Raw genomic sequence first — 23,615 nt, forward strand, 5'->3', positions numbered from 1 at the left:
GGAGGAGCCCCGGTGGCGGGCTCGGTCTGGCGGGAGCGTGCGGTGGTGGAGCCGTCTACCGCTCGCTCGCCCCAAGTCTGAGAAATAAATACATTCATCACTGCACAAACATATTGATACAAAAACAACACTGTTCAGAGTGTTTGCACCGTCTGTGTAGGTAAGGACCGGCCCAGTGAGCCCCTCCCACTGCCGGGGTGGAGGTGGGGGTCCCCAGGGGGGCGGGGACCCGCTGGAGTCGACGGAGCTGTGCAAAGGTCCTGGCTTTTTGGCTTGAGAGGGACCCTCACATCAACCCACCCAAGGGTCGCAGGCAGAGCAGCGGGATGGGGAAGCACCTCCATCCCAGGGCCCAAGCCCAGGCTCAGGTCCTGTGGCCAGAACTGACAGCCACCCCTGCTGTGCTAGCTGGCAGGACCACCACAGTCTAGCCAGGAGGCCTGGGGGGCGGGTCAGCACGGGCCCAAGCTCTTTGGTGCCAGCTGGGCTGGGAGAGGCCCGGGCTGGGAGGAGGGCTCAGGGGCCTCCACGCCTGCCCGGGCCCCACGGCGGCCCCTCTGCCCGTGAGCCATTCCAGGGCCTACTCAGAAGGGGCTCCGGCGGAAGGTGGGGTTCACTGGGACTGGCCTTTTATCTGCTGAGGTCTGAAACTGTAAAAGTTTATGTAAACAATGAGATAAATATATTAGTATCTTTTTTCTGAGCCCATTGAGGTTCCATACGCATTCAAAATGTGCTTTGGTTTAAAAAATAGGTTTTGTGAATTTGGATGTGAGCTTTTTTCTTTTTTTTCTTTTTTTTTTTGTTGTTGTTTATCCTCTTTCCTACATGACATCTGCTATTTTCTGTTTCCTGTTTCTCCGAAACATTCAGGAATTAAGTGACTAAAGCAGAGAACTGTAAGCCGCCTTGGCCTCCAACAGCCTAATCTCCTGGTGAGGCTCTAACACACGTCCATGCACACACTCACAAGCACACATTCCACATGAAACCAAAGGAAAAGGAAAACAAAACCAAGTGTCGTGTTAACCCCGCCCGCCCCACAAACCCTTAAAGTCTTAAATAGGAAACTAGTGTTTCGCTTTCTTGTTAAAATACAGAGAAGGCTCGATATATGATACAATACTCAGGTGGGTACAATACTACGTCGCACGAAGGTCGTCGAGTGAGGGCCTCTGCGCCCAGTCCCTGAAGCTCTGCCATGAACCACCTGCTTCACCGGGGGCCACGCCCAGGGGCGTGTGTGCAGCTCCCGCTACAGACTTCTGTCGTGTGGCTTAAGTGCTGACGGAGTAGGGGGGTTGGGAGAGCAGAGGCGCTGGAGGGGCCCCCACCTGACTTGCTGGAACACAAGTCCCCAGAGGGGAGAGGAGCAGCCCGAGGCCGGGGGTACCCCAAGGGCTCAGCAGGGCCCCATGTGGCCTGCGTGCCCTCACTCCCAACACCCACCACTCAGGTTCCTGAACTCAGGCTCTGGTTTCAGCTGGAGGGTCTCTGGAGGGGTGGAGGGTGGGGGTAGGGGATGACTCCGGAATTTTTTGGTCAGAACTTAAAGCAGAAAAAAGAAAAAGAAATGAAAACATGAAGCAAAACGAAGAAGATAAAGCCGCTGGTCCAGCCCTGTGGCTGCCAGTAGGCTGAGGACAGTGGTGCCGACCTCTCGACCTTGGCCTGGCCTTGTGAGCATGGCTCTAGGCCCATGGAGGTGTCTGAGGCTGGTGGAGAGCCCAAGGCGAGAGGTGAGGGTAGGGTGGGATTCAGGGCTGAGCCCATGGGTGGCAGCCAGCCTCTCCCCAGACCACCCAGAGATGCCAAAGCAGAACAGGTCCCCACCCTGCCAGGGGGGTGGGAGAAGATATACACATCCCTGTGGTCAGCCCCTCTGCACTGGTCAGGTAGGGGCTGCTGCTCTCCCGAGGTCAGGCTCTTGCAGGCCCAGGGGACAGGATGGGGGGGGCTCACTTCCGCCCCGTCCTGGCCTGGCCGGGAGCCTCCAGGAACTTGTCCCACTGTGTGGCTCCCGTCTCCCGGCACCTGGTCCTGTGCCGGGGGCTCCCCAGGGGCTGGAACACCTATATCCCCACTCGGGCCCAGATGAGAGGCAGCTCGGGCTCCCTGACGCCCAGCAGCACACTCAGAACACCTTCAGGGTGGCCAGCTGGCCACACGCGCACAGAGGAAGTACAGGTGCCCCTTCTGAGAGGGGACACAGGCGGGGGGCCCAGGAGTGTGACAGAAGGAAAACACAAGCGTCACGGCCACAACTGCCATCACCAACCAACGTCCTGTTCTCACAAATTCAAGAGGTAGCAAAAGGTCAGAAGTCTCTCCACCTTGATGGGCAAGGAAGGAAGGAAACGCGACATGAGTCCACACGTACCGCGCACACCACACACACGGAGAAAATGGAAACGCGTACCAACGTCCTGGCACCGCGGCCAGCCTCCCCCCGCCCCCCACCAACCCCAGACCTTCCAGTTCCAACATTCACATACACGTTACACGGGGTTTTCTCTTAATAAAAAACAAGTACCTCTAAACAAAGAATATTCCTCAGAAACTATGGGAAAAGCACTCTCTCTCCTGAGGCAGCCGAGGCAGGGCTCGGGGCCCAGGGAAGCCTTTGGCCAAGAAGGGCTTCTGGGGCCTGGAGGGTGGGCGCCCAGCCCACAGTCGGGCAGGGGGGGGTGGCTGCCCCGGTACATTCAGTCTGCAGACCCAGGCTCAGCCCCGAGGGGCCGGAAGGAAAATAAACTCTTGTTGGTTTTGGTTTAAAAAACAGAATTCAAAAAGAAAAAAGGAACAGATCAGTAGGAATAACAGCCACACAGGCCCAGAGGGCTCTTTAGTTGTGGAGAGGTAGGCGGTGGGGGCCCCTGACTGTCCCAGCACCAGTGAGCGGTGACCCCTGGCTCGAGGAGGGAGGGCGCTGTCCCCTCCCTCTGGCACCGCTCCCCGCAGAGCCAGGCTGGCAGCACAGACACCCCGGCCGCGGCAGCCCTGCTCCCCGCAGCATGGAGGGAGGCCCCCACACCTCCTGCTCCAACACAGCCTGCGGGACACCCCCCGTGACCCACTCCCGCAGGCCCCGCCGTGGCCCTCACGGGGAACTGGGCCGGGCAGGATCAGGAGGCAGACGGCGCAGCAGCCACATGCACTCGGGTTGGGTGCTGGCTGCCCGCTTCTCCCCTTGGTACAGACTGTGGATTAAAGCTCTGGGGGGGGGGGGGCTGCACCAGGAACTGCCCCACACCCGGGGCCTGGCCACTGTGCCCCTGCTTTCCTGGGCGCCCGCAGGCCAACAAGGGTCTTTGGCTTCTAGGAGGGGGAGGTGTGCATGCGCAGGTGGCTGATGAGGTTGCGCTGCTGCGTAAACTTGCCCCCGCACAGCTGGCACTCGTAGGGCTTCTCGCCCGAGTGCACGCGCATGTGCTCAGTGAGGCGGTACTGGCGGGTGAAGCGCATGCCGCACTCGTCACAGGCAAAGGGCTTCAGGCCCAGGTGGCTGCGCATGTGGCGCGTCATGGTGCCGCGCTGCGTGAACATCTTGCCGCAGATGTTGCAGGGGAAGGGCCGCGTCAGCCAGTGAGTCTTCTCGTGCTGCCGCAGAGTGGCCGGGTCCTTGTAGGTCTTCTCGCAGACCGAGCACTTGAAGGGCCGGGGCTCGGCTGCGTAGGCCGCGCTGGGCGCTGACAGGTCCTCGGCCTCCTCCTCGGCGCCCCCGCTGCCTGTCTCATAGGCACCCTCCTCCTTGATGAAGAGCTCCTCCTCTGTGTGCGTCTCCACGTGCGCGTTGAGCTGCTCGGAGCTGGGGAAGCCCTTAGCGCAGGGGATGCACACATACAGGTTGTCCCCATAGGACACCGTCTCATAGCCCTCCTGCCGGTACATGTAGTGGGCGCCGGCATGGCCGCTGCCGCCCTCGCTCCCGCTTTGCCCACTGTCCTCACTCCCATCCTTGCCGTTCTCCTCCTCCTCCTTGCAGGGGTATGAGGGCTCCCCGTAGGGCCCGCCCGCCACCGCATTGCTGGCCAGGATGCCGTTGGGAACCCTGTCCCCAAGCCCTTCAGCCTCCTCCCCTGGGCAGGGACCCTTCGGCGCTGCTTCCCTCCGCTCAAAGGGGGAGGCGGCCACGGGCTCCTTCTTGGCCCACTCTTTCTTGCGGGCCGAGTGCCGGAGGCTCTTGCGGGGGGGCTGCCCACCCGGCCCCTCCAATAGGCTCAGGGGGTTGTCCTCGGCCCCCTCCAGATCCATGGGCTCACTGGGGTTGCCCCCCAGCTCGGCGTAAGAGGCACTGTTGGCGACGGGAGGGGCGGAGGCCGAGAGGGGTGAGCCTTGCTGACTGTCACTCAGCTGGGCTGGGTCGTCGGGGGTGAGGGGGGGCCCGGGGGTGGCGGGGGGCAGCGGGGGGCTTTTCTTGGACAAGTCCAGGCCCAGCTCCTGCTCGCAGCCCCCACCACTGCCATTGGTGCTGCAGCCACCCAGGCCGGCCTCCCCGCTGGCTGGACAGACCGACCGACCCAGGCCGTGCGCGCTCTCCTGGCTGGAGCCGCCCAGGAAGAGCTCCTCATCGGAGCCTTTGGCCTGGGGGAGCTCCTGGGGGGTGTGGGCCCCCTTGCGCCCGTCCACGAGCCCCGGATACCGGGCCTGGATGACAGAGGCCGTGGACAGCCGCTGGCCGCGGGGTGGCCGCCCCAGGCCGGCCCCACCCCGCCCGGAGCCAAAGGGTTTGCCAGCTCTCTTGAGTTTACGCCGGCAGAGAGCTGCCAACTCGGGCAGCTGGAGGTAGCTGGCGGCGGTGAGGAGCGTGCTGAAGTTGGGCTCGGCTGGCTGGTCACTGGGCAGCAGCTTGCCGGTGTAGATGAAGTCCAGGATCTGCTGGAACACCGTGGAGCTGACCATGTCCGTGTCCAGGTTGATGAGGTTGTCGTGCAGGACCAGGGACTTGAAGTAGATGCTGCTGGCGGCCAGCACGTTCTTGTGGGCCCGGAAGATGGAGTTCTCCACCATGATGATGACGTCACACAGGAAGCCCTTGGTCCGCTGCTGGTTCAGCTGCAGCAGGAGCTGCTTCGAGTGGCTGGGCAGTTCCATGTCGGGCCCCATGTCCCCACGCCCTGCCCACACGCACCACCTGCGGGCAAGAACAGGTACGCGTGTGCATCAGCGGGGGACCCTCCTGGGGTCCGGCACCTGGACAGGGAACTCACGCCACCCAGGCTGCCTGAGAAGGGGGGCGGCACCAGCCCATCTGCAGACTTGAAAACACAGAGGACAATGCACATGGTGGCAGGCAACGAAACTGGGATTTGAACTTGGCCCAAGGTATCATCTCCGCACTAAAGGAAGCCAACCACGTGCCCAGATGGGACCCAAAGGTCTTTGGCCCGTCTTTGGCCTCATAGACCCAAAGGCAGGGGTCTATCAGGTGCTGGGTGGCTGGACTTCTCACGTGGGCATGCAGCTTCCCAGCTTTCGAGACAAGCCAGAAATCCAGGTTTTCAGGTGAAATCACCCTATGCAAAATGAAGCTTCTTTTTCCTTAAATACCACGTGGGCCAGATCAAACATGCAGCCTCTGGTCTGCGACCTCTGCTCTAGGCTGGGTCTCTCTCCAACAACCCTAGAGGCTTCCCAAACTCTGAGGTTTACCAGCATCACGTGACACTGCAGCCCAGCTGCCACCCCCGCCCCACAAGGCCTTGCCCCACCACAGGCACTGAGCACCCATCCCCCCTACCCCCTGCCTGGGCCTCCAGGTGCTGAGAAGAAAAGGCAGCCTGGCCAAGCCCTGGCACCGCTGGGCCCCAGGGACTTTCTGGGCAGGGCAGGCAGTGCTGTCTGAGCCTGGGAAACTCGCCAGACTGGCACAGATGCTAACTGATGTCACTGAGGAAAACACATGCAGAGGAATTCTGTGGTGGCTGCGTGGCAGTGTGCATAGGGGTCTCTGGGAGCTGCGTGCCCCAACCATGCACCCACCCCACTGGGCAGCAGGGTCACAGCGCACGGCCGTGGCTCCCCACCCCTCCAGCCACTCGGAAGCTCGTGCCCTCCCAAAGGTGCTCTGAGCCGTGAGGCCGACAAGGGGCTTTCATGTCCTTCTGCTCACGGCCCAACCTCGGAGAGAAATTGACTGCTCTGAGCCTCCCCGACCTGGGATCAGCTCCTACCAGGCGCCCAGCCCTGCCTCCCTCAGGACAGAGCCCGGAGGGGTTGCACCCACCTGCCTTCCTCCCACTGGTCCGTACCTGCCCTTGTTTGCAAAGACAGAGGAAAACCCCCCATGATCCTGTGCACCCCAAGGAAGACTTTGAGCACCCAATGACCACGTGGGCCGGCACTCAGGGCCTGACAGCAGGAGGCAGCAAGCACCTCAGGCCAGCTCGGCCTTGTCAGGCTGTTCAGAAGCTGGAGCCCAGATCGCGCAGAAACCAGCCCTCCGCCACTCCCTGCCCCCAGAGCCAGCCAGGCAGGGACAAAGAGCCCAAGGCGCGGCCTCCACACTGGCCTAGACACCTAGCCCCAGCACCCAGGACAACTGGCAAGGGGACTAGCCGAGGGCAGGAGGTCCTGGCCTCCGAGAGCCAGTGAGTCCACAGCAGCCCTCCTCCCCAAGCCCCAGCCTCCCCTCTATGCTGCCAGCACTGCCCGCACACAAAGGACTGCAGGCCAGGACACAGGCTGAGAGCTGCAGGCTGCCCAGAGTCCCAAGGAGGAGGAGCAAACATCCTCCCTCTGCCGCCCCCGCCCCCAGCTCCCCCTCCCTGACCTACCGGAGTGCCAGGGGCCCAGAAACCATGTGAGCAGCAGCCAGCGGGGGTGGCCTCCTTGAGCGCGTGGCCTCCCTGGGGGTGCATCAATGCCTGGTCACCTGGGGAAGGGAAGACAGACAGACATGGTCACCCACAAAGGCATCAGCAAGGGGAGGGGGGAGGTGCTGGGGGACCTCGCTCCCAGGAAGGTCTGGGGGTCTCTCTGGCTGGGACGCCCAGACAGCTGGGCAAGAGACAGTGGTCATAGTGCCCACAGTCAGTCCCCGTGGTAGGAAGAACGCAAATTTGGGAAGCTCGCCTGCACCCTCTTCCCACCCACCCCCACAGATTTAGGATACTGCGAGGGCTACCTAGATCTGGGGGAGCTGGTGGCAGGCACACAATTCCTGGAGGGCGGGCAGGCGTGGTGGCAGGAGGCCTGGGCAAGGCCCTTTCCAGGCTGGCCACATTTACATAACAAAAGGTCAAAATTGGAGGCGCTGGTGCAACGGGCTATTTATAAGAACCAGTCTCAACCGCTTCTGGCTCTCCTGCTCCTTTCCTTTCCTTCCCTTCCCTCCGGGTCTGCTCTCCCCCCACCCCCACCCCCAGCCCCCACCCCACCCCCGCCCAGAGCGCCCAGCCCCCTCCTGCCCAGCCCAGCCTGACCACATGGCGTTTGCAGGCTCGCCCTTTCAATACCAGCCCGCCAAGGCCACTGGCAGCTGCTGCCAGATGTGGGTGGGCTCCACCTGCCCCCCCCCAGAGCTTTGGGTCCTGCGGGAGGGGGTCCTGAGGCTCCAGCTCCTTGTCCCCCACTCCAGCAGGCCTGGGCGCCCTTGGAATGGAGCCAGGGGTGGGGGAGGAGGCCTGCAGCAGCCCAGAGCCCATCCCTGCCTGCCCTTCCCCCGCCCCCAGGGCCAGGGAGGCTCAGCAGGTCCCTCAGGAATGTGACCAGACCCGGGGTGCAGGGTGGCCGGGAGGCCTCGGCTCCAGCCTGCCAGCTGTCTCTCGGCCCCAAGCACAGCTCCCCTCTTGCAGGGGTTGCTGGGGGGAGGGGGGCACGGTCAGCCCAGAGGGCAGGAGAACCAGCTCTGTAGGTCCAGCAGCCTGAGAGCGTCCACGTTTCCCCGAGGGCAGCCTGGGCCCCTCATCAGGCTCCCGGCCAAGAGAGGCCAGAGACGGAGCCAAACCCTGCCTGGGGAGGGGGGCGGAGACCACCACAATGCCGCCGCCAGTGAGAGTGGCCCAGGAGAAAGGATGGGAAGCCACATCAGGAACCCCACCAGACCCAACGACAACCCAAGCCCCGCCCGGGCACAATGCCCACCACCTCAGCCTGGGCCAGACCCTGCAACTGGGGCTTCCTCGCCCTTGTTGGAGATCAGGTCGACCAGCCTGGTCACTGCAGCCTGGAAAAGGCCCAGCGACTGACCAAGTGACTGCCCTCGAGCCTGACCTACCCGCAGGGAGGCCCAGCAGGACCAGGCAGAGCAGGCTGTGCCCTCCGCCGGGCAGGGGTGGGGTGGTGTCGCACAGAGCTGCCTGCTGGGAGTGCACATCCACCAGGAAGCTGCCCCGCCCGCCAGGCACCCCAGGCTGGGCCGAGAGTGGGTCTACATCGTGTCCATAAGCAAGGACACACCTCACCACAGGTGAGGGCCAAGACCCCTAGAAAGTGTTGCTCCTTCCCTCCCAGAGGCCTCTGCCCTCCGGCTCAACGGCGGGTGTGGGAGCAGCAAGTGCCCACCCTGGAGAGCCCACAGCAGCCAGGGAGAGAGGGCTACAAACAGCACCGTGGGGCTGGCCAGGCAAGCTGGCAGCGGGATGCCCACTGGGTACGGGGCTGGTGCTCAGCCCTGGAAGGAGCCCACCACGGGCTGCAATGAGGCTGCCGCCTGGCCCCAGCTCCTGGCACCCAGCAGCCACCTGGCAGCAGGCCCAGCAGCGTGCCAATCAGCCCCAAGGATCCCACGCCCAGCGCAGCCACACTGCCCACCCGGAGCACTGGCTCCAGAATGCCCAGGATCTTGGGCAGTGGGACAGGTCAGTCAGATGGGTGCGTGGTTGTCCCCAGATGGGTTGACCCTGACCCCGGCAAGGAAGGGGGGGAGGGGGCAGCTCTGCTCTCTTGTGAACAGAGGGGCCTGGATCACCTTCCCAGGTCTCTGTTCACAGGACGGCCAGCACCCACCTCCCCAACAGGGCTGCTACACGGTGACGTGAGACAGGTCCTGACTGAGATCTTATTTCCTCTTCTTCCCTCCAGGCTCAGGCCTCAGAAAAGCCAGGGAGGCTGGCCCCCGCCTGGCCCCTGACCCCACACACACTGAGGACAGGTCCGGGGCCTACAGAGCACATGCCCAAGGCCAGGTCCCTACAGCTGCGCAGGGATCCCAGGCAAGACAAGGCCCCACCCACGTCAGGTGGTCCACATGGGCTCAGGGCTCGTGGGGAGGTCTCCCCTCCTGGAACCCACAGAGGGCAGGAGGCCATGAGAGGAGGTCTCCACATGAAAGTGGCCCTTGTTTAAGCAGGAAGCCAAGGAAAATGGCTCCAACCCCAATTCCGACAGGAGCCAATCCAACTTAGCCTGGACACCCACTGAGCCCAGAGCCTGGGCGCCAGGAAGCCTGGGCCCTTAGCCTGCTCCATCCTTTAGCCTTCAGGTGGAACCCCCTGGGGAACAGGCAGGCAGCCCTGCCTCCCTGGAGCCTGGCGGCGGGCACCCCTCCCTTCTGGAGACAGAGGAGGGCATCCCATGCCTACCTCCAGCCCACAAGGGGGGCCCAAGCTCAGGGTGTGGTTTCACCCTTGGGCGATGCTCCCAGGAGACTGTGGGCCCCTCTCTGCAATGTCCTATCTCCCTTGGCAAGAAAGAGTGCCCAAAGAAGCCCCGCGCACCCTGGCTGAAATGACTCACCCCGCCCAGCCAGGATGGAGGGTCCTGGAGAGAAGGGTGAAGACAGGAAAAAGGGGCCCCCACCCCTCTTTGGGCAGGCCTCGTCACCCAGGTTCCCGGGAACCCTGACCCCTCCTCCCTCCCCAGAGCACACTTTCCGCAGGAAGCCCAGAGCTATGCTGGGTCCCCCCCGGAAAAGTTCGCTCCTGGCCCAGCCCAAAGCACCCAATGGGAGGCTATTCTTGCTCCTTAACCACCTTCTGGCCAAAGAACAACAGCCAGAAGTCACAGAAGAATACAGGACTCTTCCAGCTGACAGCGGCGTGGCGGGGGGGGGGGGGGGGGGGGGCTGCCCAGCACCCACCGAGGGCTCCACTGGCGGTGGGAGTCACAAGGACACCAGGCCACCGCCATACCCCTAGGGGCTTAAGCACATCTGACCGTGTCATTGAGGGCCTCAGACACTCGTATCCACTGCCCCCCCAACTCTGGGACGAGCCGACCCCTGCTGTGGCCACCTGGTGCTCCAGGTGTGGCCCCAACAGGTGCGAGCACTGCCCCTCCCTGCAGGCCCTGCCCCTCCCTGCAGGCCCGGCCCCTCCCAGGCTGCAGGAGGGCCGAGCGAGAAGGCCTGGAAGGTCCCAGCACCCAGGATCCAGAAGAGCCTAAGGCCCAGCCCCAGGTCCTCCTCACCCCATACCAGTTGGAGGGCACCTTGCCTGTGGGGAAGCCTCAGAGGTGTTCTCTCCACCTCCAGTGCCAGATAAGAAGACAGGTTCTGGGGGTTAAGCAACTTGCCCAAGGTCACAGGAGCAAGCAGGTGGCAGAGCCTGACTCCAGACTTTCCTACCCTGAGGACAGACACCTGCACCTCCTTCTCCCAGGGGCAGGGCAGGGGAGCCAGGAGGAGGGCCTCGGCCTGCAGGTCCCCCTCATCTCCCCCTCCCACAGCCTACCTCACAGCAGGCCTCACCTGGGCTACACCACCCAGGGGCAGGCCTACTCTTGGGGACCCAGGCTGTGCCCTCTCTGGCCTGCCCCTCCAGACATGGGTTGGCGGTGGGTGGGACCCACTGCTCTGGGCGAGTCCAGCGGGTAATCTGGCCCAGACCTGGATGCCGGCCAGCAGCTCCTGGCTCGTCTCCCAGACCATCCTCCTGGAAAGCAACGGGCTCCACGAATGCCAAGAGCCCTGCCCTCCTTCGGACAAGACTTCTACGAAATTAACAACTCAGTTCCATCAGCACGCTGGTGACGTGGTGATCGGGGCCTGGGGCTGGGCTTCTCCCTCAGGTCCCTGAGCAGTGCGGGAGGTGTCATCCATCCACCCCAGCACGACCTCCCTGAGTCTGCCCCCAAATGCCTGCAGCCCCACCTTCCCACATGTGCACTCCCACCCAAGAGGCTCATGGCACCACGAGGGGAGGCCTGGCGGGGCCACAAGCACAAACCCTACTCTCCAGGGCTCCAGGGCGAGCCTTGCACACTCACCTCACCCCTGGCCTACAACCCGCCCGTTACTCCCACTCCCAGGACGACCCGGGTACCTGCAGCTGGATTTCCCCTGCTGGCACTGGCACAGCTAGCTGGCTGGCACCGGGGAGGGTGCGGGGCAGGGTCACACTGGGAGGCCCCCAGCCTGCCTGAGTCTGGCCAAGAGTGTTGAGCCAGTGAGACAGGGGGTGAACTGGGGAGAGGCAGGTGAGAGTTGCCTGGAGCACAGTCACCATTATGAAAACTTCCAGACTGTGCCCACACTGCACTGCCCCCCATCCCCACCTGAAGGGGCCTGAGCTCTAGGTAAGAGGCTTGCTTGCAGCAAAAGAACTAGAGCCTGGAGGCAGGGAGCCTGTGGGAAGCTGGTGGGGCGGCACGGCCAACTGGGAGCATCCCGATCGGGCAAGGAGCAAGGAGCTCCTGCTGCAGGGAGACAGGCCGTGGCAAGCTGGCTCCTGCGCCCCCAGCCCCACTTCCTACTTGTCCTGCTGGGTGTCCGGCACAGTCCAGGGACCAGTGGCAGCATCGCCCAGGGTTTTTGTTTCTTCTTTTAGTTTTTTTTTTTTAAATATTTGTTTATTTGGCCATGCCATGTGGCATGTGGGATCTTTGTTCCCCAACCAGGGATCAAACCTGCGCCCCTTGCACTGGAAGCACGGAGTCTTAACCGCTGGACCACCAGGGAAGGCCCTCGCCCAGGGTTTTGAGAAACGCAGACAGTCTGGCCTCACTCCAGACCTCAGAACCAGAACCTGCACGCACACTGGACTGTGGGTTACAAGCTTTCTACTCCCCAGAAAGCCCGAAGCTCGGCAGGTAGTAAATGCTCAGTGATGGGTGTCAAGAGGAAGGAGGCGGCCCCAGAACTTGAGAGATCGAGGTGGCACTCTGTTACTGCGGGCGTCTTAGAGGCAGGACAGTGGCCGCGGGCGGGCAAGGGGTTCTGGGCACGGGTGGCAGGCAGAGTGCAGGGAGCCTGGGCCACCCGCTGCAAAGGAGTCACCGTCCCCCACCTACCCCGGGATACCTTTCAGGAGTCACAGAGCAGCAGCTGCCCAGCCCACGGCTCCTCCAGGACAGAGACTCCAACATCACAACTTCAAACCCAACCCTAGAAGCTCACTATGTCTTACACTAACTAAGGACTCTCAAATATTTAAAAAACAAAATAAAAATACTCTGCATCTTCTATCATCATCCCTTCGTACCAGAAGACACTTCATGACTGAAAACCAGGAAGAACCACCTCAGGGTATAGGAGTCCTTCCCCGAGAAAGGGCAGCTGACCCATCCACCCACGCGGCCGTCGAGACTCCCAGTGGCTGGCACCCAGGCCCTGTGCCCTGCCTGTGACGGCCTGGCCCTGGAATCAGAAAAACAAAACCCAAACCGGATGCCAGATGGCAACGACGGGCTTCAACTAGCTGACCAGACACTGAAAGAGGTCATCCCAGGCAGAAAAGAGAACGGTCAGACTTTAAAAAGACCCAGACTGCTCCGCCTGCCAACGCAGGGGACATGGGTTTGAGCCCTGGTCCAGGAAGATCCCACATGCTGTGGAGCGACTAAGCCCACATGCCCCAACTACTGAGCCAAAAATAAATAAATAAGAATAAAAAGACCCAGACTGAAGACACACAAACCCTGGGTCCCAGAAGCCATGCAGGCGTGGAGCCCCTCCAGCAGTGGGCAGGCCCCAGGGCTCAGGCCAAGCCTCGCACTCGTGCCTTGCACGGGTCAAGAAGAGCTGACTGTCACCGTATCCCACGGCCTGGCTGCCTACACGGGGAGCCTCCAGCAAGCGGCTGAGCAAAGCAGCCAGACCCAAAAGGGACAACACAGCCAGTTCTGGTCAAGGTGGAAAGCAGGGGTGGGTGAGGGGAGGGATTGGGGAGTGGAGGGGGCTTGAAGGACACACGAGGGCCTTCTGTTCTGGTGTTTTCTCTCAGGATGGACGCTGGATGCGTGTCCACCTGGGAAGAGTCCGTGGAGCTGTTGCTCACAACTGCGCACACTTCTTAGGTATGACTATGATGTACTTGGCTTCAACAGGTGCACAGAAATCTTCAGGAGGGGCAGCAGGGCCCGTCCCAGGCCTGATGAGCAAGCTGACCGAACCCCCAACTAATCACAACAATCCCCAGACAAGACGCGGCACCAACAGGACAGGAGGGAACCCTACAGTCCAGCCAGGGACCCACAGGACACCTAATAAAGACCACCTTAAAACCTCTTATCGGGGCAGATCTGTGCCTGCCATCTGAAGGCAGCAACAACCTAATGACATTTTTAACCATCCTAGTGTCCAAGGAAGAGGGAAGGGGTCTTCAAATCCTGACAGGCATGCTTAGGAGAGGAGAGGACATTCCAAGTGCAGCCAGCAAGGCACCAACAACGGCCCCAGGAGCTCCAGGCTGGACAAGGCCCTCAGGGATCGGGAGTCAAACAGAAGGATCCCTGCCCTGAGTGAAGGACCAACCCCCAAGCCCAGGGCCTCTGACCAAGGACTCAAGGAGCTAAACCAAAGATCAAGGATCAGGTTGTTTTAGTCCAAAATGGGAAAAAAAAAAAAAATCAAGTAGACACATCTTGGGCACCTACCAGTTTTTAAAAAGCCATTTTTAAGGAAAAAACTAGGGAACCGCTGTGGAAAACATTTCAACCTGTGGCTCTGTGCCTGAAACGCCTGCAGGATGGCACTTACAGAGAAGAAGTCTCACCTGTCCAGCAGGTAATGTGACGGGCCCAACAGAGGAGAGGCCGAGCTCAGAAAGGGAGTCGGACAGAGGGGCCCCCAGGACTCAAAGAAAAGTGCTCACAGAGCTTCTTCAGACGGCATCCCGGGGGCGCTTGGGAGGGCTGTTTGGCATTAAGGAACCCGGTTTAGAGACAGAAAAAATAAACAGGCTCTTCTCTGCCTGAGGAAGCAGAGCTGGGGGAGGGGGGTGAAAGCCGGGCTACTCAGGCAGCAGCAAAAACAGAAACCCTGACATTGCCCCATGATGACATGTGGGGTCAGTGCCACCTTGGAACACGACAAGGGGGGGCCGGGGCGCAGGAACCACAGTGATGCCCAGCACTTGGGTGAGTCTCAAAAGCACAATGAGCGCCCAGCTCTATGTCCACAGAGAGCAAACCCGCTGTCCAAGAATGCGGACGAGTGTGGGGAACCGGCACACACTCGCAACAGTTAACCCCAAATTTGGAAAAGCAGTGACATTAGGAGCGGCCCAGGGAGCAACCCAGGGCGTGGGGGCCATTTCTTACAGGGGTGGGGGGAAGGGTGCACGCCTCCCACTCTTTACAGCCAGATGTGTGCACACGTAACTCACACCTTGTGGTTCATACTCTTGACAACCCACAGCACAGCCCAGGTCCACAAGGAGCCAACGTGCTCGGTGCAGAGAGACTAGGGTATTCCCGATCCAGGGAGGGGTTGAGCACCCCCTCCCACCCCAGGGGACCCCCGCACGCAGCCACATGGCCGGGAACAGGGCAGCACCGTGTGAACTAGGGCTTCGGGGGCCAGTCCCACAGGACATGCCCAGAAAGTGTCACTCAGTCCCAAGAGAAAGCAGCAGAAGCCAGAGCCCCTGCACCTGGGGGAATCCTCCCGACGGGAGCCACTTTGAAGGACCGTACAAGTCCAGCATGTGAATCCGACCCCCGCGGTCCCAGCTGTCAACCCTCAGTTCTCTCCTCAAACGCCAATCCCATCAAGTCACTCTCCTGCTTACAGCTCTCAATGGACTCCCGGGGCTTGGATAAAGTCCACACCTGGGCCGGCCCATGGAGGGATTCCAGAGGGCCAGGCCACCCCTCCACGCGGCCCCCACCAGTCAGGCCCGAGTGCCCCCTCCTCAGCGAAGCCACCCAGCACTTCTCCCCCCACCCAACGTCAGCACTAGCTGCCCAGCTGCCACCCAATAGGCTCCTGGGGCCAGGGACCTTGCGTCCCACTAGCCTGACGGCCACAGCTGCTCCAGCCACGCAGCAGGCTCCCATGCAGGTTTGCTAGGGGAGCAAATGCCAGAGGGGAGAGGCAGGGCTGAGGGGACAGGATGGGGTGGGGAGAGGGGAGGTGTAAAGGAGGATGCCACCCGCCCGCCGCCCCAGCCCTAGCCCACCGGTCAGAAACTGTTGTCCACATTCTTGAAAACTAGGAAGGACCCCCAAAGAACTCTTTGGTGGCTTGTATGCTACTCTTCTATTTACTGTGTTAGAAAAACTGGTAACTTAAAAAATATTTACTTGATTTAAAATTATCAACAATAAACCCATTTTATGTTAACATAAATGATGTTTTTATGGAGGAAAAAAACTATCCCAAAAGAAAATCAACAAGAAGGGTGGCACTGTTTCACATTTTTGCAAATGTCTTTAATGCCTGGCTGAACAGACATAGCTGGATCCTCACATCTGCCCTGCGTTCAGCCAGTGAGGATGCGTAGTTCTGACTGAAGTCTGTGGAGAAATCCAACCTCACACAGACAGATGGGAGGGGTATTTTACCCTTTTCAGATAATGGTGGCTATTCTTCCTTGTTATTACACTTAAACTCAACAAGTGGTAGGTTCTTAAAAGGTGCAATGTAGACTCTGAAATTGTATCGGTGACTAATTCATATCTGGTTACACAAAAATCCAGTGGCCTACCCTGCACTCACATCCACCCAGGATTTTGCAACACTGAGCGCTAGTCATTCGGAAAACAGTGGTCCCGAGTCAATCACATCTTCCCACTGTTGTCAGACTTCATTATACGACACCAAAACCCGAGTGCTTCCATCACAAGAGGTCTCAAGTCAGGCTCGCAGTGAAGGACAGTGGTTCCCAAAACTGTCCCTGTCCTCTGCTGGCTCTATGGCTGGCAAAACTGTCACCTGTTTTCCTTCCCATGGTAAGGCTCACTTTGCTCATTTGAGAAAAGGTCTGACCAATTCTCCAAGTCTGAACAACCACCTTGCCTGTCAGCCCTTCTTTCAAGTAAAACTAACATTCCATGAAGAAAAACAGCTCGCAGACACTGCTGTTCCTGGAATGACGTCCTGCTTCGGTCTGAGGCAAGAGAATCCACCGGGTCCTCCCCCAGCTCACCACAGAGAATACTTAACATGTGTGTCCTCCAGGGTCAAGACTCACCACTGGGTCACCTGCATGGCCTCCCTGGAACAGCATGAGGAAGACCAGTGGTCCTGGCTCGAGCACCCAGGGCTGGAGCATGCAGTGTGCACCTCGGGCAGGGCTGCCCACCACGTCGTCACACCGATGATGTGTCAGTGCGGGGACGAAGGCCAGTAATGTCTAAGTATTTTGAAGAGTCCTGGGAATCCCCAGGGGTCTGCAAACCACTCTGAGAACAGCTGACGGCCATTACCGCAAATATTTCTACCAACCCATTTTACAGGCAAGGAAAATGAGGCACGGAAAGGTCTGGTCTGGCACCTGGAGGAAACAGGCTTGACATCAGAGTCCTCTTCCCCCAAAATCACAGTTGTTCACCAAATGCTGAAATCCCAGGCAAAGGGCCACACCTGAGAGTAAGGAATTTCAAAGAAAAGAAAGGAAATGCCACTTCAAATGGCCTCCAAAAACACCCTTAGAGGCAGGGCCGGCAGAAACCACTGTGGGGCCTCCAAGACCTGCTAACTAGAGACGGCAGTGTTGCCTGAGCAGGCGGGCGCCTGCAGGCTGCGGACTGGGTGCTCAGCCCCAGAGGCGGGCAGAGTGGAGGCAGGGAGGGGTCTCGGGAAGCAGGTGTGCACCGCCCGCCCACGGCACCAGGCCAGCCCCACTGCCCTTATCAGCGTCAACATGCATGGAATGTGGGACTTTGGAAACTATCCCCTCCCCTGCCCGCACCCCTCTGGGGCTCGAGTTCACCTACCACAGCCACAGGGCAAGCCGAGCCCACGCCCAGCACCCCCCCCCCCCACCTGCAGCCTCGTGGCAGCGGCTTGCTGGTGGTGGCCCAGGGCCCCTCCCCTTGCAGCCCAGCGGGGATTGCCCAGACCCCCAGGCCCCTCTGCCAAGAGACAACCCCACACGCCAGAGGGAGACCCCAGCTGGTGCCCCCTATGCTGAGAGAACACCAAAAGGAGGACCCAAGTCTGGTTTTGAGCTCCGGGCTGCCCAGCCCTGCCGCCAGCCCCTAGGCCCTCCTGGAAGTGGGAGCACAGGCCCAGGCCTCCAGGGGCAGAAGGGAAGAGCCACCACAGTAAGGGGTCCTCTCCGCCCCCAAGGCTTGGGGAAGGGGCCTCTCTCAGCTCCAGAACCAGACCCCCGGGCTCTGTCTCAGGCAGCCGTCTGCCCCCCACTCAAATGAAAACCCGGCTGCCCTCAGGCTCAAGCCCTGCTCAGCGGCAGGAGTCCACATGCATGTCCAATGCACCCTCGTGCGTGTGTTGCATTGTGGTTACCCTACTCCTAGACTTTCTCCACCACATCCCAGCAGAAGGACTCTAGACCAAGTGCGTAACCTCTCCAGGCCACTCACACAGCAGGGACTGAGAAGACAATCGGGACTGCCCAGGTGTGTCCCACCAGGCCCAGCCCGGGATAGGATCCTGAAAGGGAAGGCCCAGCCCTCTTGTGCTACCTCCCCAGCATCCCATCAGGAGCTCTGTGGGAACCATCCTCCTCCCAGTTTGCAAGCAGAGCTGCCGGAGCACCTGCTGGAAAGAAACCATCAGCCCTTTTCTACCAAAGGGGTCCCAGGGAGGGGCGGGGTGAAGAGGCCAAACACCTGAGACAGGAATCCACCCCCAGGACTACTCACTCTCAAGGGAGAACACATGGGTCCGTCTACCAAGATGTGCGCAGGCCAAAAACAGTGACAGAGGACACCCTGACTGCCCCGGACCACCCCTCCCCCAACTGCCCAGCCCAGACCACTCAGTCCCACTCCTGCCTGCCCCCAGGCCAGGTTGCTCTTCCTGCACCTCCCCCCAGGACACCAACCAGGGCCATTCCAGACCTCACCACGCCCAAGGGCCTTGCTGCTCTCCTCCCTCCTGCAGTAAGCTGCCCAGAGCAGGCGGGGGCTGTCTTGTGTCCTGGCTGCCCTCAGACGTGAACTAAGCCCCAAGACAGCCCATTGTTCTGTCCCAGCAGAGGAGGTTGGGCTGGGCTGGCCATACCTTACCTGAAGCCCCACCTCCAGTGCCCCTCCCAGCCCTCACCCCACCTCCTGGCCCCTTGTCAGTAGTTCCCTCACACACCTTACCCACGTAAATAACCTCAGGGACCCATCTCTCTCCCCCAGGTACCCTGAGGTCAAAGAGAAAAAGAAGGGGAAAGATACAGGTCCCAGGGGTCCCCAGCTGCAGCCACAGTGGGCTTGTTAGGGAACCACGAGGAACTCCAAGGTCACTATGCCTGGGCACAGAGACCAACCAGGGCCCAAGAATGCAACCAAGAAACCAGGGCAGGTAGTCCCTTAAAGTCAAGCAGGAGCAAGAGTCCTGGGGTCAAGAGCAGCAGGTGTTTCCCAGGGGACCTCCTAGGAGACGCCCCCTTAATACTCACCAGCCTGGGGTCCCTCCCACTGCCACCCCAGGAAAAGGGACCATGAAAAGGGTGAGCCCCCTCTGCACATGATGCTTCTCCAAGACCCTGGTACCTAACAGAAGCCGCTGGCTCGCTCTGTAAGCACAACCCCACCGGGCAGTCTGAGACCACCCTTGCTGGTCTTTGTGGACTCACCACTCCCTGATTCTATTAGCAACACAGATTTATTCCTGCTAAAGCAGTTGGCTGCACATTGGATTCATTTTAAAAACCTTAGGAAGCATAGATGGCTGGGCCCACCCTAGAGGTGGGCCGGGCTGGGCTCCACCAGCTCCAGGTGATCCTGATATGCAGAGGTAAGAACCAGGGCACCATCAGGCAGGCCTCCACCAGGCAGCACGGGGAACAGCACACACACTGGAGGTCAGTGTGGAGCCCATGCTCATCACAGGGTAAGTTCCCTGTGTCCACATGGGGCAGACACTGAGGCTCCAGGCCCCACCCTCCCAGCCATCAACTCTACTCTCCCTTCTCATTCACTCTGGGAACAAGAATTCACCAAGAGCTTACTATTAGCTTCCAAAGCAGCGCAGGCAAGGGAACTGCAAAGGCCATGGAACAGTCCTGCCCCTTAAAAGGCCTATAACCAGGTTGAGGAAGAGGCCAAGGGGCTGCGACCCCAGCATGGGGAAGGGAGCAGCACCTCCAACCACCTGTGTGTATGTGGGGGGGCTGTGCCCAAGGCTGGAGCAGCCCCTCCCCACATTCACCTGAACACCCTCGCCCCCCCTCCCCCACAAGGTGCTGCTGGGAGAGAAACCCGAAGCGGCAGCAGCATCCTGGACCACTGGAGGCCAGTGTGCACAGTGGCCACAGCCGTGCCAGAGCCAGTGGCCCCTCCAGGCCCACAAAAGGTCAACTGCCCACCTGGAAGCCCCCCTCCCCAGCCAAGCCCAAGCCCCACCTTTCCTTAGGGGCCCTCAGAATTCCCACAGAATGGAAGGGGAGAGCCTCGGGAGCCCCAGGAGCCAAGCCGCCTGCCCTGCCGTACCCTACCCTTTTCACCCACACACTCAGAGAAGGTGGACCCCCGACAGGAAACAGGCACCCACCCTGCCAACACGCTCAGCAAGCAGGGGACCCTCGACAGGACCTGCTCTAACCCCAAGGCCACGCTCCCCCACCCCTCCACCCACCCACACAGGGCAGGCAGAGGCGGGGCTCTGAGCCTGGCAGTGTCTCAGGGTCCCTCTCCCCACAGTCTGGCCACACCCTCCCAGACTGTGCTCCCTTAGCAGAGCCCCCCCCCCCCGGCCCCGGGCCTTCCCTCCTGGACTGCGCTGGGGTCTGGAGTTGACACCCAGTTTTCCCTTCCTCACCAAGCGCGCTGGGGGCCCACTCGCAACCCGCACCCCACCCCCACCTGCTTTTCTGGCTTTGCCACTCCCAGCTCACACCGGGTTCTGGGGCTTGGAGCCCTCCCCCAGCCCAGGTCCCTAACCCTTAAGCAAGGCCCCTCCCAGCAGGAAGCACAGCTGGCTGGCAGGCAGAGCCTAACTGGCCCAGCTGGCTGAAAGCCCCTAACCGAGAAAGCCAGGATGGGATCTCTGACCTCTCCAGAGAGAACACCAAAGGCGCCTACCCTGCAGCCCCAGGACGTTACTTAACCTCCAGTTACTTGACCTCCAAGTCTGTGAGAGTGCTACACCCAGAGCGAGCCCTGAAATCTCCCAGTGTCTCTACATCCCAGCTGAAGGCTGACCGCTTAGCGGCAAGTCTGAGCAACAGCACGATTTAGTCTAGCCACACGGGCTGGGCACTGCATTGGTTCTCAAAAAACTTCGCTGAACGGATAAAAAGCTTGTGAAAGAGACTCACAGGAGCACGCAGCGGGTGCTCCTGCGCCAGCTTCTCGCAGCTCCGTATCTGCAGGGCCACACTCCTGTCACCGTTCTCCTGTCTCCCCAGCACTGCCCTCCCCAAACTGCGCGTGCTCCCCATTAAAATCCCCCTCCTGAAGCTGCCCACCCTCCACCCTTGCCACCTCGTGCTCCCCGCAGCACAGTGCAGCCCTATCACCCCATCCTCCGATCGTCTGTTTGCCAGTCTGTCTTCCCCAGGCTGAGCTCTGGAAGGCAGCGATACGTGAATGTGAACTCTAGCTCTATTCCCATTTTAGAAACGGGGACACTAAGGCTCAATCCCTGTCCAAGGCCACAAGGAGAGTAAACAGTGCTGAGGCCAGTGCCCCTCACGCTGCCCCCAGGAGTCCCTCCTCAGTCAGGCTCCGAGGGCCAGGACGGGAGGAACAGGACTTGTGGTTTCTTCTCTGCAGAAGGAGTCAGGAACAAGAGCCCCCACCCTCTAGTGATCAGTCCCGGGGGGCACTGGCCCTCAGCCCCAGTGGGCAAGGCAGGCAGGCCGTGGGGTGGGGCTGACTGCTGGAGGCCAACAGGCCAAGCCAAAAAGGGCAGGGCAGCAGGTCCCCCGGGTAAACTGAACTTTATTCCTTCTTCACTCCTCAACTCTCGAGAACTGCCCTGCCAGCCCTTCCAGGGGGGCGAGCTGCTGATTCAAAGGCACTGCCCCCACCCCCGCCCCCACCCCCTGGCAAACAATGAGGACTCAGGGAAGGCAGCAGGCCTGTCAGCTCAATAATGCAAAACCCTGTTGCTCTGAGTCCACGACAGCTGACTTCAAGTGGATCGGAGGCTGTGCTTATTAACAAAATGAGAAATCTGATCTATGGAAAGAAAACACTATGTGAGGATTAATCCAGGACTGCAGCTTGTGGAGAAGGCTGGGCTGCTGGCCAAGACCAGGCAGAGAGGACGGGACGGTGCCTACCTGTCCCCGGCAGGTACCTCGCTGCAGGACAGGGCATATCACCTCCGCCCCACCTGTGCTGCCTTCTCTCCTTCCAGCCACTGCAGCAATCATTTCGGTTTTGCTTTAATTAAAGGCCTGGCTCCCTCGGGCTGCTTCTTCCTCTACACAGAGCCAGCAACCAGAGGGAGATTTTTCTTTTCAGGAATCGCTTGTAAAAGCCGACAGACTAATTTACAAGTCCCAACAACTGGCAGGAAAACACTGCAGGAAGAAATCCTGGGTGCACACCAGCACTTGAGTCAACTGGCCAGAGGACAGTCACTCAGCAACACCCCAAAACTGGCCCGCAGGAAGCAGACCAACCTGGGCGCACTGACCCCAAGGCAGGCAGACAGGCAGGTGGGAAGCCCCCTCCCAGCCTTCCTAGGCTACTACCTGCCCATGGACCTAGAGATTTCCATAATAAGCACAACCACACAGGACCGATTTCACTCACAGGCAGGGCAACCTACTCCAGGGGCAAAGGACTCAGTTCAGCCCCCAAGTATCAGCCTCCCATTCCCCCCACCCCCTTGGTACTAAGAGCCCGCTACACCAGCAATCTCACCATACAGCTTTGTCTCTGGAGGCCAGCCTGAGGCCGGCCCATCTGCTTTTTTTTTTTCAGAACATGCCAGCAACCCTGCTCTGCTGAGCGTTAAGTCCGCTCCTTGAGCCAGGGCTACAGACCAGCCACATGGCCTGTGCTCCTGAAAATGTCTGCTGAAAGGCCCAGGGAGTCCAGACGCTGGCAGATGGGAACGGAGAAAAAGAAGTAAAGCCAGGAGCCAGGAAGCAATAAATGCTAGCTCCAGAAAGGTCCAGTTCCATCCCTCGAGCGGGGGTCCCTGGAGAACACCCCCAAGTTCAGCCTAGAATCTCTGGAAGCCCCTCCACTACCTGCCAGCTCTCCCCCTCCCCCCTGCACAAGAGGCACAGCCATCCCCACATCAGTCAACAATCTACAGCCACAGGATTCCTATGGGCAAAGCTCTGCCCCTCCCCCCTACCACATATGTCAGAGAGGTGGCCTCCCCGGGTTACACTCCTCCTGCCGGGGTGGGGGGGGGCCGGGAACCTAGCTTTCCAGATGTGCTTGGCAACCCCTACTAGAAAAAGCACTGGAGGTGGAGGGAACAGGAGAAACACGGATAAATAACTTCAAAACCGTTCCGGGCCATCCGGATCCGCACTGGGCTCCCTTCCCTAGGCAGTCCCACGCTGTTCTGGGTGGGGCCGCTGCGAGCATTATCTGGCCGCGTTCCCTCCTCTCCGTAAGTCACTACCCCCCAGGGAGAGGCATCCCCGCCTCCCTCCACCCCAGCTAAGCCTGTGTGAATATGAACCATCTCAGTAGATAAACAGAGAGTGACAAGCTGGGGCCCTTCAGCCCCCTCCCTCTGCCAGCCGGTCCCCTCCCCCTGCCAGCCGACCCCCTCCCCCAAGCCCATTTCTCTTCCTGCCAAGCGGCCGCCTGCTAAAGAGAGGTCTGGGGGCAGGGCATGCGAGCCCACCAGCCGCAGGGCCCGGCCCTCGGGGAGCGGCCCCTCCAGGCCTGCCCCTACCATGCCTGCGCGCAGCCGTCCTCCTGCGGGGAGGAGGCTGGGGAAACGACGGACGGCGCGGGGCCGCAGTCGTGGACACGGCGAAACGCCCCGCAAGGGGCGGCGGCGGGCGCAGGGCCGCCCGCATAATAGGAGCCCGCCTGTCAGGCAGCGCCGCTCGCCGACCTGCTCGGATTAGACCGCGGATGCAGAGGCACAAAGAGCCGGCGCCCGCCTCCCCGCCGCCCAGCTCCGCACACCCGCGCGCGGGGCTTTGTGCCAGGACCGCGCCGCCTGCCCGGGGCCACAAAGCGCCGCAGGCGGCAGACCAGCCGGGGGTCCCGCCCCCTCCCACGCGCGCAGCAGCCCCACGTCTCCGGGCGCGCGCCCGCCCACGCCCCTCTATCGGGGGCGCGCCCGCCGCCCGCCTCCAGCGCCCCTCACCTCGTGTGCGTCGGCGGCGGCGCTCGCCCGCCGGCCGGCCCTCCCGCGGCCTCGTCCTCGGCGCCGCCCGCGCCGCCCGCGCCGCCCGCGCCCGCCC

At 61.0% G+C, this 23,615-nt stretch overlaps 1 protein-coding gene across 1 annotated transcript; it reads right to left on the reverse strand.

The window, feature by feature from the left end:
- Positions 1-3,318: 3,318 nt before the first annotated feature.
- HIC2 (HIC ZBTB transcriptional repressor 2) lies at positions 3,319-23,615 on the reverse strand (the record flags this gene model as incomplete). Its single annotated transcript, XM_082852789.1, has 3 exons — positions 23,519-23,615; positions 6,777-6,874; positions 3,319-5,134 (listed from the first exon to the last, which is right to left on the reverse strand). The coding sequence occupies exons 2-3, from the start codon at positions 6,800-6,802 to the stop codon at positions 3,319-3,321; spliced, it is 1,842 nt and encodes a 613-aa protein (XP_082708915.1). The 5' UTR covers positions 6,803-6,874; positions 23,519-23,615.

Source organism: Leucopleurus acutus, assembly GCF_964270905.1.
Source record: "Leucopleurus acutus genome assembly, chromosome: 13".
NCBI lineage: Eukaryota > Metazoa > Chordata > Mammalia > Artiodactyla > Delphinidae > Leucopleurus > Leucopleurus acutus.